At 36.4% G+C, this 17,070-nt stretch overlaps 1 protein-coding gene across 8 annotated transcripts in view; it reads left to right on the top strand.

Moving 5' to 3' along the window:
• Nucleotides 1-17,070, top strand: part of CEP128 (centrosomal protein 128) — a 465,294-nt gene that overhangs the window by 144,486 nt on the left and 303,738 nt on the right. For all 8 annotated transcript variants that reach the window (XM_057544276.1, XM_057544282.1, XM_057544280.1 and 5 more), the window contains one exon: nt 15,792-16,142. In XM_057544276.1, the coding sequence (XP_057400259.1) occupies nt 15,792-16,142 (351 nt within the window). The remainder of the gene's footprint in view (nt 1-15,791; nt 16,143-17,070) is intronic.

Raw genomic sequence — 17,070 nt, 5'->3', positions numbered from 1 at the left:
TTTAAAGTCCTTGGTTCTAAGATGAAGAAAGTTGTAAAATTACTAACCTAAATGTTAATAAGTCAAGGATGCATATAGAAATCTCTAGGGTAACCACTAAAAGAAGAGTAATGGATAAATAACTAATACAGGGGAAGAAAATGAAAGCATTCACAGTGTCAGATAAACAAAGATGTCTTACTAGGACACCAAAAGCATGAATCTTAAATGAAAAAATATATAAATTTGGTTTTGACAGACTTAAAAATTTCTGCTTTATGCTTGGTACCATTAGGAAAATGAAAAAAAGAAACCACATTGGGAGGAAATATTTACAGTACATATATCCAACTTAGGACTTGTGTCATCTTTATATATCATTTGTGTATATTTGGTTTATTCCAGTAGTGCCTGGTTGATTTAAATAACATTTGTAGAGTAACCAGCATAAGAGAAAAAAACCATTATTACCTCAACAGATAAAGCATTTATGAAAATTCAACAACCATTAATTAGGGAAACTCTTAGTTAAAAGGAAGAGAGGGAAACTTCTTGATACTGAAGAGTACCTACTGAAAACCTATAGCAAACACCATGCTTAACAGTGAATTATTGGTTGTAAATGAGGCAAGCACTTCCCTCTTATTCAACAACATACTGGGACTCCTGGTCCAGGCAATAATGAAAGGAAAAAGAAAGGTATCTCTTTGGAAAGGAATTAATTATGCTGTCTTTATTTCCAATTGATATTTTAAAAATCCAACAGGCTATATAGGTAAATTACTAACATTAAGAAGTGATATATTTCAGTTAAGACACAAAATCAAATGTCAAAATAAAATGAACTTTGACCAAAGCTTTAAAGCTAAACCAAAAACAAACAAAAGAACCCAGTGAATCATTTTCAGTCACATTGCTCCCACAAAACACATTGTCCTAAGTATTTACTTTTATTGAGAACAAAAAATTTTTTTTCACTCTTAAGTAAAATTTATGCAATTTGTTTTAAACTTAGAAAAGAGAATGTACATGATCAACATTAGAAACAAGGGCTCTACCTGTAGATATAAAGGATAAGAAAAATTAGAAGAAACATCAAGTGGTTGCTCTAGGTTAGCAGGGTCCAGTAGCCCTCCAGCAGTGATAGAGATGTTTTGTATCTGCACTGTCCACACAAGTTAGCCAGATGTACCTATTGAGCACTTGAAATGAGGTCGGTGTGACGGAATTTTTAATTTTACTGAACTTTAAATATCAGTGTAATTAACAGGTGGCAATGTGATTAGATGGTATGAAATTGGCTTAGGAGCCATATCTTGAATTCTCATTGGTATGGAAAGCACACTGATTTTACTTTGATTGTCTGAATGTGGTCTGGCTGTGTGGGGTGAGGATCATATTCTTTGACTTTATTGAGGGGCTGATTATAGAAGCATTTCTCAAAGCCATCCCCTTCTATGTCTACCATAGTTAAAAAAGGGATTATTTTTATTTTTCCTTTTTTGTGGGAAAGTATACATAACGTAAAACTTAACTTCTTAACCATTTTTCAGTGAACCGCTCAGTGGTACTAAATACTTTCAGATTGTTGTGCAGCTGTCACATCATCCATCCCCATCCCCACTGAAACTCTACACATATTAAAACAGTAACCCCCCATTCTCCCCTCCCCCCAGCATCTGGCAATGACCACTATACTTTCTGTCTATGATTTTGACTACTCTAAGTATCAGTACCTCATGTAAGCGGAGTCATATGGTATTTGTCTTTTTGTGATTGACTATTTCACTTAGCATAATATCCTCATATCCTCAAGGTTCATCCATGTTGTAGCATATTGCAGAATTTCCTCCCTTTTTAAGGTTGAATAATATTCATTGTATGTATGTATATATATATATAGCTTATCCATGCATCAGTTTATGAATAGTTGGGTTGCTTCCACAGTTTAGTTATTGTAAATAACACTGCTTTGAACATGGGTATCCAAACATCTCTTCAAGACCTGCTTCCAGTTCTTTGGGGTACATACCCAGAAGAGGAATTGCTGGATCGTATGGTAATTCTGTGTTTAATCTTTTGAGGAACCACCATACTGTTTACTAGAGCAGCTGTACCATTTTATATTCCCATCAACAGTGCACAGGCGTCCAATTTCTCCACCACTTGTTTTCTGTTTTCTGGTGTTTTTTTTTTTTTTAAAGTAGTAGCCACCTGAATGGGTGTGAGGTGGTATCTCAAGGGATCATTAGTTTTGTTCAAAACACTATTTACTTTAAAAAAAGAAAATAGGCCTCTTTTATCTCATTTAGCTTTCCTTAGCTTCTCTTTTCTCCTCCTGTCTAAGATAGAAAAATTGATTTCTCCCAATTGCACAAGGTTATTGTATCATATAAGATAATGTGTCTGATGTGTTTCAAATAAATCGTAATGCTCTATAATGATGTAGAGCAATAATATTGTGTTATGTTACACTTAGTTTCTCCTCTTCATGATATGTCATGTAATTAGGAATAATATTTCTTTAGTTGAACTACGTAATTTATCTTCATCCTCTCAGCTGCCACATCAACACTGGAAAGTCACAGGTGAGCATCTTTCTCCGATACCTGCTTTGGGCTGTTGCATTTCATAGCAAGTGTGTAACCACAGGCTGTTCCACCTCCAACAAGGGTTGTCCCAAATACCAATCTGCTTAAAGCAGAACAGTTTTATCCTATCTGTATTCAAATTTTCTTTTCCCAAAGTGCCTACTTTAGTTAAACATCAGAGTTGCAGAGTTAAAATTATCAGTCTATAGAGTGTGAGAAAAATTAAGAAAACGCAAATGTACTTTGAGATATGTGTGCCAGGGTCAGAATTCCCCTAGTGTGTTGCTGGGGCCTTAGATGATAATTATATGTCCCCCTGTGTTTTAAGTTAAACGCTCTGAAGAAATGTGTATTTAAATGTTCCGTGTAGTGAACATCACTGCTAATGAAGAAGTTAATATTTTATTTCTTCACAAAGAGATGAATGTATTTAATTAATTGAACATTATTTTGTGTACTTTGATTAAGCTTAGTATCATGGTTCATTAAAAAGTACAAGGAAACTGTAGTTGTATGAAACATATGTTCTCATAGGATTTGTGGAGATATAATTATTTTTAATCACTGAGAAAGACTGAGGAACCTATTATTTGGAAGTAATGTCCTTTGTGTGTCTCTGCTTCATTGGGTGAAAAGAAAATGATAATAGTATATGTGGTCAAAATTAGTATGATAGAAAAGACAGAAGGTTACGTTTTTAAAGGAAAAATATTTGTGACATGGTTACCACAATGGCCCCTGATGTTTTATGTGGCTGATCCCTCACTCATTAAGGGTTTGAATCAGTTTTTAAAGATTATTAATATGTGTTTTGCTTGAGTTAAAAGTAATTGACTCATAGATTTTAATTATATTCTTTTTTTTTTAAACATCTTTATTGAAGTATAATTGCCTTACAATGGTGTGTTAGCTTCTGCTTTATAACAAAGTGAATCAGTTATACATATACAATATGTTCCCATATCTCTTCCCTCTTGCATCTCCCTCCCTCCCACCCTCCCCATCCCACCCCTCTAGGTGGTCACATAGCACCGAGCTGATCTCCCTGTGCTATGCGGCTGCTTCCCACTAGCTATCTATTTTACATTTGGTAGTGTGTATATGTCCATGACACTCTCTTACCCTGTCACATCTCACCCCTCCCCCTCCCCATATCCTCAAGTCCATTCTCTAGTAGGTCTGTGTCTTTATTCCCGTCTTGCCACTAGGTTCTTCATGACCTTTTTTTTTTTTCCTTAGATTCCGTATATATGTGTTAGCATACTGTATTTGTTTTTCTCTTTCTGACTTACTTCACTCTGTATGACAGACTCTAACTCCATCCACCTCATTACAAATACCTCCATTTCATTTCTTTTGATGGCTGAGTAATATTCCATTGTATATATGTGCCACATCTTCTTTATCCATTCATCTGTCGATGGACACTTAGGTTGCTTCCATGTCCTGGCTATTGTAAATAGAGCTGCAATGAACATTTTGGTACATGACTCTTTTTGACCTATGGTTTTCTCAGGGTATATGCCCAGTAGTGGGATTGCTGGGTCGTATGGTAGTTCTATTTGTAGTTTTTTAAGGAACCTCCATACTGTTCTCCATAGTGGCTGTATCAATTTACATTCCCACCAACAGTGCAAGAGTGTTCCCTTTCCTCCACACCCTCTCCAGCATTTATTGTTTCTAGATTTTTTGATGATGGCCATTCTGACTGGTGTGAGATGATATCTCATTGTAGTTTTGATTTGCATTTCTCTAATGATTAATGATGTTGAGCATTCTTTCATGTGTCTGTTGGCAATCTGTATATCTTCTTTGGAGAAATGTCTATTTAGGTCTTCTGCCCATTTTTGGATTGGGTTGTTCGTTTTTTTGTTATTGAGCTGCATGAGCTGCTTGTAAATCTTGGAGATTAATCCTTTGTCAGTTGCTTCATTTGCAAATATTTTCTCCCATTCTGAGGGTTGTCTTTTGGTCTTGTTTATGGTTTCCTTTGCTGTGCAAAAGCTTTTAAGTTTCATTAGGTCCCATTTGTTTATTTGTGTTCTTATTTCCATTTCTCTAGGAGCTGGGTCAAAAAGAATCTTGCTGTGATGTATGTCATAGAGTGTTCTGCCTATGTTTTCCTCTAAGAGTTTGATAGTGTGTGGCCTTACACTTAGGTCTTTAATCCATTTTGAGTTTATTTTTGTTCATGGTGTCAGGGAGTGTTCTAATTTCATACTTTTACATGTATCTGTCCAATTTTCCCAGCACCACTTTAATTATATTCTACTTTCAACCAATCATGACTTAAAAAAAAGTTTTAAATAGTATGATCCCAATGAGTGGTGGCCTATTTTAGCTGCATGTAAGTATATTTCGGTGCTACCACACTTGTTTTGATTGATTTGAGTTCTTTTATTAAAAGAGACTGGCCTTAGTTCTTCCTACTGTGGAAAATTGATTAGTTGTCCTCTCGGTATCTGTTCATAAAACACCTGAATTATGCTGAAATGAATGAGTTCATCAAGACATGTAAGAATATGTCAAGTTAATTTCCCAGTAGAGGTGATTGGGGCATGGCTTAATTGAGAATCTGAGAATTTCTGGTGAAATTCTATTAAATCTGTTAGTTCTTTTATTTACTCACTAAAGGCAAAACTTTATAATATCAGTTAGGGTTTAGTGTGGGAAATAGAACTGCTTTAGGTATTTCATACAATAGTTGTTTATAATGTTGGCAGATGTGGCCCTGCCTAGGCTTCCAAGAAAGGATGGATAGCACAAAGGGGGAGATTCACTACAGAACAGAATAAATGTTATCTTTTATGACCTTGCTGGCAAGAAGCAAAAAGACAAATTAGCAAGTATATGGTCCCTGCCTCTCTTCCACATTCTAAATCTCTCTGCATTGCATCTAATTTGCCCCTGGAACCTAGCTCTAGGGAGTGCTGAGCATCTGGTTTTGTAGCCTCCGTGGAATAGGAGAGTATATTAGGAAGTGGGGCTAGAGGCTGACTACTATCGGGTCATACACAACAGTGCAGTAATCAGATTTTTCTTTCTGTTGAGAAACATGACCTTGCCTTGTCTTTTTCATAGCTTTTGAACCTAACCTTGTGGTACTCAGCAAACGCTGGTTGAATTCATGTTAGACCTAATATCACATTTACAAACACATATCCATGCATTAGTAATGTTATATTCAACCTGTAGTTTCTTTACAGTTTTTTTTTTTAAAGCTTCCTGTTCATTTTAGTTGAAACGAAATCATCTATGAATGCAATTAACTGATCACATGAAAACGAAAATGTTCCAACATGCTGGAAAAGAGTTTAATTTCAATAAAAACAAAAAATATAAAATTTTAATATTTTTTCCTGTTACTTGAGTTAATCATCTTCCTCACTGGGCTCTTTGCATCTCGTTTTGGATATAATGTTACTATTTTCTTCAGCATTTTCATCTTGTCCCTGATTTAAGGAAGTCATATTTTGGGCTGGAATTAGTGAACAAATACATTGTTCACATAGTGTTAAAGATGATTAACTGAATTCTATTTCAAATGGTATTCTACTTGAGGCTTGCTATTTATTAGCTTTAATGTCACTGGTTTTTTTCCCTTGTAATGAACTGAGCTTTATGCTTTAAACATCATTTTTGTTTCAGTGTATCATTTTGATACATTCAAACACTTACTACTTTTACTCTGTTGGGTTTCTAGAAACTATTGTAAAACAGATTATTCTATTGTGGTTTGTGTGTTTTTAAATGGTAAATATTGTAATTAAGAGTTGTGTCTCCAACCAAGGGTTTTTAAACCAGAATATTTTATGCTTAAAATGAAGTTGTCATTGATGCCAAGATGTAAAAATTCTTAATCTCTATAATAATTAAAATTTTAAAATATTCTTTATTTTTGGTAAAATGAGTATAATACAAACACCACATAACTTTACAGTGCGTGTGTTTAGTACACTAAAAAGTGTGTATGTATAGGTACAACTATTGTATTTTTCATTAGTAAATAGAGTCTTTAAAAATGATTGTAATTCCATTTGGCTTGCCCCTATTTTGGTATTTTTTCCAAACGTTACAGAATCAAATTATTTGAATTCTTACAGAAGGCTTTATTTGTGAATATTTGGGAAAGGTGTCTTATTGATCAGATTTTCTTGTTAATCTTTTTCCTCTTCCCCATACTCCTTTCAATCCCTTTTCCCCTACCAACACCAATGTTAAGGGCATGTCCATCTTGAAAGAAGGCATCAGAGGGAAACAGGGCAGGAGTGCTAGGCATGCTCTTGCCTTAGTGATGTTGGTTGTCTGAGTTCTGGGATTGGCTGGCATGAGCATTCATTGTCTCTATTTCTGTTTCTGTCTCTCCCCCATCCTTCCCTCTCTTTCTCACTCTCTGTTTATTATTTTCAGCAGCAACCGTTGAATTATCTTCTTTTTGTTCCCTTTGTCACTCCCTAATGTTGTTCGGGGCTCTTTTCTTTGGACAAATAATTATTGTTAGAAAACATTACATAATCAGATAAAGACACTGAAGAATAAAACGTAAGTATAGATTTGGTAGCATAAATGGGGAAGAGGCAAAATTTGAAATAGAGAAGAAAGAATTGCTCATATTTATCACATTTATTCAAAATAACTTACATGTCTGTTTCCCCAACTAGGCTGTATGGTTCTCCAGAGGAGTAGAACATAGAACCATACTGTCTTATTCAGCTTTGTGTCTTGGCAGCTTGGTTGTTGCTGAATGCGATAAGTGTTTATTGGACTGAATGGAAACATATCTGTATTTTCTTTAGGAAGACTGACAAGTGTCAATAGTGGTTTTTTTTTTTTCTTGTCTCTTAAATGCCACTGTTCCTTCTTGTCTGTTATAAACCAGCTCCATCGAATTTGATTGCTGAAATTGAACTTAGATGAGAGAAGAATTGGTTCTCAAAGTCCTTTCCTGCTTTAAAAGGAGGATCTTCAATGATTTTTAACGTTGCTATAATATTTTACTATCATAGTGTTAGGATAATGTCCTTTGGTGATTAATCTTTCTCAAGCACATGTCTGATCCTGTTACACCCTTGCTCAAAAACTGTTGAAAGCTTAAACTGGATTTTGGCGTCCCCGCAACCTGATTTCTCAACTTATCTTCCAGTCTTTTTTAGCCCTCTTGAGCTATTACTCTTCATGAGCAGCCTCAGATGGCTTGCCCACTCTGTGGCTCTTGCCCATGCTATCATTGGTCATGGATGCTCATCTCCTTTCCATCAGTGATCCAGTCTTTTCTCTTCTTTACACTTTAGTTTGCCCAATGTGTCCTTATTTTGTCTCCTCCTTTATGAGGTCTTGCTGATCAGAATAGTTTCTCTTAAATTTACAAACTTAAATCCTGTTTCTAGTAGTTACCATTGATATTGCTTCCCTCCTGCTTGGTCATATTTGCCCCAATCAGTATTTCTCATACAGTACTTTTCTGGTTTTGTTTTAACCCAAGTCAACCTTATCCTGTGGTTTTTCTGTCTGTTTCAGAAAAAGTTCTAGAAACTTCTATGCATCAGAGATTGTATAATTCCTATTCAGGATTTCCTTCTGTCTCAGGAAGGAACATGGCAACTTATTTAATTATTAAAAAGGTTGGCTAGTATCCAAGTCAGTAATATAGTGATGTGGGATCAATATTGGTTTGAATATTAGGGACCTGTAGCTGAAAACTATCTCCCTTATCTTGGATTGATCACTTTATCTTCTGCTGCCTTCAGTTTCCTTATCTCTAAAATGTAGGCATTGGATTGCTTCTTTAATTCTAACATTGTTTCCAGTTAGTTATAACAAGCTATCATTGTTGAGTTCCTGAAATGTGCCAGTCACTCTTCCAGCTGTTTTATCTAAGTGATCTCATGTAGGTCATCATTCTTCTGTGGTGTAAATGTTACTGAGTCCATTTTATAAATTCACTTGTCACTGTGGTTCACAGACAGTAAGCAGTTCTTCTAAGGTCATAGACTGGCAGAGCTGGGATTTGAACTCAAGCCATGCTCTTTCCATGGTGTGCCACCGTCTCCCTATAGGTGTTACTTTTGAGTCTTTTAAGTCTAGCTGTTTTCTCATTACCATTACAAGTTTCCACATGAAGTACATAATACTGTATACGAAAATGTTTATTTAAAATAAATGCCATTCACTGTACCCTGGCTTATTTGGGGCCAGGTTTTCACTTTTATTTTATTTTATTTTTTTAATATCTTTATTGGAGTATAATTGCCTTACAATGGTGTGTTAGTTTCTGCTTTATAACAAAGTGAATCAGCTATACATATACATACATCCCCATATCTCCTCCCTCTTGCGTCTCCCTCCCTCCCACCCTCCCTATCCCACCCCCCTAGGTGGTCACAAAGCACTGAGCTGATCTCCCTCTGCTATGCGGCTGCTTCCCACTAGCTATCGGTTTTACATTTAGTAGTGTATGTATGTCGATGCCACTCTCTCACTTTGTCTCAGCTTACCCTTCCCCCTCCCTGTGTCCTCAGGTCCATTCTCTAGTAGGTCTGCGTCTTTATTCCCATCCTGCTCCTAGGTTCTTCATGACCATTTTTTTTTCTCCTAGATTCCATATATATGTGTTAGCATACGGTATTTGTTTTTCTCTTTCTGACTTCACTCTGTATGACAGACTCTAGGTCCATCCACCTCACTACAGATAACTCAATTTCGTTTCTTTTTATGTCTGAGTAATATTCCATTGTATATATGTGCCACATCTTCTTTCAGGTTTTCACTTTTAAATGTTCACTAAGGTGCCTAATCTTTTGTGTGTGTTGACTGTCAATTAAGAGTAGAGGAGAAATTGTATTTTGTTGTATTTTAGTTACATTGTTGAACAAATAATCATTGTTGCCACTTACACCATAGTCTACTTTTTGTCCCTTAATTAATTCCTCATGGAAAATGTTTTAAATGTAGGCTTAGCAATTCTTCTTCATGAATATGAGAAATGGGAAGAAGGTGGGTAGAAAGATTTTTGTATGCTAGACAGAGCTGATTTCTTTATTCTGTAAACTTGCTCCATTATTCTCCTACCTTATCCAATTTTTCCACTTTTGTAATTTCAACTTGATAAATATCCCTTGTAATCAAAATATGTAAAATTATGACCTTAGATGTGTGATCCGTTAACGCTAGAATTTATGGTGGGTCCTATCCACATTATATTTTTAATAGAATATCTCTCTCTCTCTTTTTTTTTTCCTATTTGTGTTTTAATGCCTTATTCATATGAGTAGGCCATCTGTAATTTTCTTAGAATTTGAATACAACCACTGCAGCTATTAAAAAGGGAGCCAATGGCAGCCAAAGCCAACCAATTTTAAAGGGAGAGAGTTCTTTTCTATCAAATTCTAAATGCATTGTTTTACAGGTATTATTTATAGTTAATTGTTTTTTAATTAAGAACTTATTTAGGCCGTTATTATCGTTTTTCATTTCTGTCTGTTCTTTGTCCATTTTACTACTGGGAAGAGAAGAGTTAACTTAATAGGCCTGAGACAGCTTTCCTCAGGAGGGCCTGCTTGCAAGGTAGGCCCTTGTCTGGCATCTAGGAACTTGAGTGATAATCATTTCTCTACACTGATATGAAACCTTCCCTAAATGATAAGGGTAGCTCACTGTGACTGGACCTTTTGTACAAACAAAATGTGGTTTATGCTGAAGACCTGCTTTCCTTCTGGGAGTCTGGAATTTTGGTACATACTAGGCAGACAGTGCCTAAGTGACTAGCCCCTAATTAAAACTATGGGCACTGAGTCTCTGATGAGCTTCCCTGGTAGACAACACTTGACACCTGTTGTCAGAATTCACTGCTGGAAGAATTGAGCATATCTTTTGTGTTTCCACTGGGAGGGAGAAGACTCTTGGAAGCTTGCACCTGGTTTCCACTGGTCTTCACTGCATGTCCTTTACCCTTTGCTGATATTGCCTTGTATCTTTTCACTCTAATAAATCTTACCATACGTACAACTATATGCTTCAATATGCTTCTAGTTCTGTGAATCCTAGCTATCACCAAACCTGAGACCCTCAATACAACTACCCATTAATATATTTTCCCACCTGAAGAAGGAAAGAAGAAATCTGTTCAAATGTATGAAGTTTTAGTAAGTTGGAGCTTTTATAAATCTTTTGGTAATGTACTGTGAAGGGAATCAGAACATGCCACCTGAAAATATGCCACTTTGGCATATTGAGTATTTTCAGCCAAGGGCCCTTGAGAACCAGTAGATGCAGGAAGGGCTCTCTGACCTCCTGTTTCTACCTAAAAGTAGGTCAGTATTTCCCAAGAGGAAGGTGCCCTCCCTGTACCAGGAAGAGAACATTGTCATCATTGAAGACTGGGAGTTGATGCCAAAATGGATCTGTACAAACAAACCTAAAATAACCCTTATCTTTCATTCCCCCATATATTTCCTAGTCACTTTCCCACTATTAAATCCCTTTTCCTTTGTCTTGTCATCTCTCCATAAATTCTTTGTTAAAAAGGTATATAAGCTCTCAGTCCCAACCACTTCTTTGCCTCTTCTTTTTTCCTGTGAAGGCACCTATGTATACATAAAAGTATTAAATAAAATTCATGTTCTTTTCTCCTGTTAATCTATCTTATGTAATTCTCAGGCCCAGCCACAGAAACTAAAAAGGTTCCCTTTAGGATTCTAAAGTTTTTTCCTCCCCTCCAACTGGAAGGAATTCTTGGTAAAAAGTGTGTTTCTGTGTTTTTGGATTGTTCTTATCTTTGATGGTTACTTACATAGTGAGAAATAAATAATGGGCTTAATTAAGTGATATGAAATTTAACCAGCTTTAGTAGCTGAGATAATTTCACACAATTTAAATATAAAAAGTTCTTCAGGGTAGAAGATGCTTCCAGGAATGTATGACAGTAATGTTGGCATTGAAAATCATCATAATGGAATAAATAAGAAAATTGCCTTCCATTTAACATTTCATGTAGTACAGAGGAGGATACTAATATTTACTATACGTGCCTACCTTGAAAGCATTTATCCATGCATTAATGATGTGTTTGTATGCTTCATGTGCTCTCTCTGTGTATATGTGTGTGATGCGTATGTATGTATGTATGAGAATGTGTGTTTAGTGGAGGAATTGTTATCAGGGTTCTATAGCATAACCTTTTGATTGATGGGGGAGAAATGTTTATTACAATGAGATTATCCTGATTGGTTTTTTGAGGAAGATGGATTAAAGAGAGTGTCAAAACAGTGACTGAATAGGATCTTCCTATTATGTTGTTAAGCTCTGGGCTTGCATATATTAATCCTGTGCCTATTCTTATGCTCTGTGATTACAGAAGGATAAATAATGCTGAACTTATTTTACTTCTGGATTTAAAAGAAATGCTGGAGAAATTCGAATAATTTTGTATACTCTTGGGTCCATTAGAAATTTGAGACTGTAACCTCATTTATGTTTGTCAGCTTTTAAACATTTATCTCTTGTTGATTTTCTCTTTTCCTACAGCAGTTATTTCCAACTTTCTCAGTGTATTTAAATACACAAGTCCACCTCCATTTTTATCCTTCCTCAGCAGAGAGCCTTTACTGCTATTTTTAAAGGACTATTTTTTTGTTAGGAGTTGGGCATCCAATAAATTCACTTTTTTGACGTGCTAAAATTAAGATGCCTGTGGGATTACCAAGTGTAGAAAGTCATTATGTAATTAGATATTTAAAGGTTTGGAGTTGAGAAGATCAGCCTGGCTCTGAATTAGGAATCACTTGTATCTCTGTTTACCTATATACTTACCACCAAAGGCATTGTCTAGATGGAATGATGCTTAATACTAGAACCCTATACAGTTATCTCTATTTAAAACCCTATACAGTTATCTCTATTTGACAAAAAGCCAAATATTTGAAGAGACCCAGGGAAGGAGACTATGAAAAAACAGGAAGAAAAAGGAGAACTAGTGAAGATTATATTATGAAAGTCAGGGAAGAAGAGAGATCAGGAATGAGAAGAAGTAATTGGCAGTGCCACATTCAACAAGGATATTAGGAAAGATTTATAGAGTCCATTGTATTTGGCTGTAGGTTATCTTTGGGGATATTGATGAGAGTTATTTTAATTGTGTATCAGGATGGAAACCAGTACCAGTGAATCGAGAGGTGAATTGGAAATAAGATTGTGGGGCATCAAGTGTGGATTGCTCTTTGCAGGAGTTTAACAGGAAGGGAAGAGTACAGGGTGCTGGTTAGAAGATCATGTCAGATTGATAAAGGTTTTTTTGTTTGTTTGTTTTGTTAAAAAAATAAAAACAAAAACCATTACTGTGTTTTTTAAGGTGGGAGAAGTAGAGAAGAATGATCCAGTAGGGAAAGAGAGGTTCAGTACATGAAGGAGAGGACATAATTGGTATAGTGAATCCCTTGATGGATGTGGAAGGAAATAGCAAAGGTAGGCTAGTTTCTCTAAAAGATCCCTTTTCCTCAGAGCCTAGGGAGGAGGAGAGACTAACCATTGGTAAGGTTCAGGATGGTACATATAGGAAACTTGGGGGATGTCCTGCCTAATAGCCTCAATTTTATTTCTCACAGGGGAGCTATGTTATATCCTACAGTGAGTAAAAAGCTGGTAGGTTCAGAGATAGTACAGTGGACTGGGTGGGGGCCTGCAGAAGAATTTCTGGGCACCGAGGATGGCTTTCAATGTCCCATCACATCACCTGATACTCATGTGTGATTTTCCTTGGAGGACTGAGTAACCTGATACAGGAAATAGAAGATTTTTGTAGTTCCTCCAGAGTTGGTGGTTTTGCTGTTCAAGTTCAGTAGATGAACAGTTTTTAAAAGGAGTTTGAGATGTGAGCCAGAGAGTGGCTAAAGTGAAATTAAGAAAATTAGGTTAAAGAGCCTGGAATTTAAAAGCAGCAAAAGGAATATCAAGGGACTGGTCATCCTCTTGACAATGAGGAACAGATGTATCAGAAGAAAAGGAGAAGAAAAGGGAACTGGGAAGATTGGTAGATAAAGCCAGAGGCCTGAGGGGGAGATAATGGGGAGGGGTGGGGTTGGACATACCTTTTGCTTCAAAGGTGACAGTTCTGAAAAAAACCCTAGGATAGGACTATAGGAGTGGGTGACCAAAGAGGCATGGAGTTAGGGTCCTATGGGAATCTGAAAGCTTAGTAAAGAGTTGAAAACATGCGCTCTGGAGTCAGACTATCTGGGTCTGAATCCTGTGCCCTCACTTGTTAGGTATGTGAACTTGGGCAAGTTCCAAGTGTTGGTTACCTTTCAGTAAAACCAAGATAATAAGAGTGCCTTACTTTAGTTTTGTGGTGGCATTGAATGAGGTAATTCATATAAAGCATTTGCACTATCCCTTGCACAACTTAACTGCTTAATAAACTTTAGTAGTAGTAGTAGTTGTTGTTGTTGTTATTATTGCCAGCTCCTTCTCATTTAGATCTCAGCTCATATGTCACCTCCTAAGAGAGACCCTCCCCAGCCACACTGTAGAATATAGACCCGTTCAAGTAGCTGTCCGTCATCACCTGGTACTATCCACTCTTGTAATTTAGCTGATAGTCTGAATATCTCCGCAGTTAGATTATTATCTTCTTTGGTGTTGAAGCCAGATCTTATTAACCTCTCTGTAAATTATCTGCCTAACACATAGGAAGTGTAACCACTCTCCCAAATCTTTGTTGTGGGGAAAAAAATAGTGTCTCTCTGCTGATCTGGAAACCACTTGAATACTGCTTGTTAATAAAGCTGATTTCTGGCATAGTGGTAAAATTTTTAGCTAAGGGCAAAGGGGTAAACCACCATCACTAGGGTTTTCTGATCTCATTTTAGAATTTTCCACACAAACAAGTGCACAGTTCTCAATTTACTATTTTGTTTGGGTGGATAAAGGAGTGACTCATCTCTTCCAGGCTGCATTGAATTTAGCAAACTGAGCAAATGCAAACCTCTTGTTTTCGAGGCATTATTTTTATGTTATTGCCATAATGTCACACCATGACTTTAATCATGAGAGAAATTTAACTTTATTTGAGCCACAGTTCAGGGATGATGAATCTGGAACTGAACATTCTGCTGTTAGAGTCATAGGAGGTTTTTAAATGTTTCCAGTCTCTGTTTGTAGGTGCTTCAGGACAGTGTAGATGATATTTATTGTTTGTCCAGCTTGCAGCGTCATCTTAGCCTTCTGAACCCAATCTTACTTGGACACATGACATTTTCATGTTACCGTTGTAACCACAGGTATTTGGAAACTAAGCCTCAGGAGGGACAGCTTATGGGATACATTGGAAGCACTTGTATTTGAACTTGTCACTCCCAGAGTTTTACAAGAGTGGCTTAATGTTAATGATTATATCATTCTTTTATTTGTATAGAATGTTATATAATGTCCTCTCACTTTTGAAGTTAACAATCCATCTTTGCCCATTCTTCTCAGATTAAAAATATGTATGAATCATGATGATTAAGTGTAAGTTCCAAATGTATTATTGACCACTTTTGGTTTGGGGAAGCTAGCTTTTAAGAGTTTAGGTTCTTTTCTTGATTAGGTACATATTCCACATAAATTTAAGTTTATTTAAAAATCTATCCTGCAGTGATTTATATAAGCTCGAGGTAAGTTCATCAACTTACAACATTATGTTGATTTAGCTGGAAATAACCTATCTATAAATACTTTACTGAGAGTCTTTTAAATGGACTTTCACATACAGTGTTATCTATTACTGATGTTTCTATCATCAATGCTCATTTTTTGTTACAGATTTTTATTTTATTATAACAAAATTTTAGGTGCTGCCAAAAAGTGAAGCATTGCGTATGATTGCATATAATTGCTCTGATATCTGACAAATTTTAAAACATTGACGTTTCTTCAGTTGTACAAAACACTAGGTTCTTACTAAAGTAATGCACATTGTTTTTCTCGTCAGCAAGACCTTCTATTCTAGTGACAGTCAATTGGAAAAAAACATATTTTTCCTTTTTGGATAATGAAGTAGTCTAAAAAAGAAAATATTTTTATAAAAAATTATTCTCAACTAATGTGATCATAAAATACATGGAAAAAGATCGTATTTTCTAGATTGATTGCTAATTTAGTAACATTAGTGATTCTTGTTTGATGATATGTTATGCATCTAATTTTGACAAGAACGTGTTCCTGATATCTCACATGCTTTCTTCCTAGAATTTAACATGTGAATTGGAGAACAGGGAGAAACAGCAACTAGAGATGTTGGATGAACTGAAGGAGATCCAGAATCACTTTGAGACATGTGATGCCAGACATAAGCACGCTGACCTCCAGATCTCAAAGCTGACTCAGCATGCTGAGGATGCAACCAAGCAGGCCGAGCAGTACCTCCTTGAGTTCCAGCAGTCGGAGGCCCTGAGACAGGAGGCAGAGGAGAGGAGAGAAGAGCTGAAGCTGAAAGCTCAGGAGTCCATTAGGCAGTGGAAGCTCAAGCATAAGAAGTTAGAGCGAGCACTGGAGAAACAATCTGAAACCCTTGATCAACTGACAGACAAGAATAATCAGGTACAAAAGCCAAATTCCTGAGGACTGATTTTTGCTGTGACCAACCATTCATTCATTTGTCCTTTGAACAAACACTTGAATGCTATGCTGTGCATATAACCTATCAAGGTGTTCTTGATAGAAGAGTCTTTATGTCTAGACTCTTTCAAGGTAAAAGGTAACTTAGTTTTTAAAACCTTTTTTTTTTTTTTAAATTAATTAATTAACTTATTTATTTATTTTATTTATGGCTGTGTTGGGTCTTCGTTTCTGTGCGAGGGCTTTCTCTAGTTGTGGCAAGCGGGGGCCACTCTTCATCGCGGTGCACGGGCCTCTCACTTTCGTGGCCTCTCCCGCTACGGAGCACAGGCTCAAGACGTGCAGGCTCAGTAATTGTGGCTCACGGGCCTAGCTGCTCTGCGGCATGTGGGATCTTCCCAGACCAGGGCTCGAACCTGTGTCCCCTGCATTAGCAGGCAGATTCTCAACCACTGCACCACCAGGGAAGCCCTTAAAACCTTTTTAAAGCCTTTGTAATCTTTTAACATTCTGTGGCTTTTCAGAGTTTACACTTAAAATAGATCCACTCTCCTCCTCTAGTATAGCTTTTAGTTCCCTAATTTGAAATTATCCTTTAATATCCAAATGGAAGAGAATCACAAAATCTTCCTTAATATCACATGCCTTTTCCCCCAATGCATGTATTTTAAAATCTCATTTATTTGTATATTTCGACTTAAGTATTGGTTAGAAAGAAGCATTTAAAATGCAGCCGTTACTACTGGACCACTTTCTGGCAACTTCTGTAAGTTAAGTGAGTGACACTGATAATCTCACTGAGCAGTATTATCAGATCTCAAACCTCTTTAAGGCTTTTGTGCCTCTTTGATGGCAACAAAAAGCATTTCATTGATCTGTGTATGCATTTCACATCATCTTTTCTCTTGTA

This window comes from Balaenoptera acutorostrata, chromosome 3, assembly GCF_949987535.1.
Source record: "Balaenoptera acutorostrata chromosome 3, mBalAcu1.1, whole genome shotgun sequence".
Classification (NCBI taxonomy): Eukaryota; Metazoa; Chordata; class Mammalia; order Artiodactyla; family Balaenopteridae; genus Balaenoptera; species Balaenoptera acutorostrata.
This window is presented reverse-complemented; position numbering and strand designations above follow the sequence as displayed.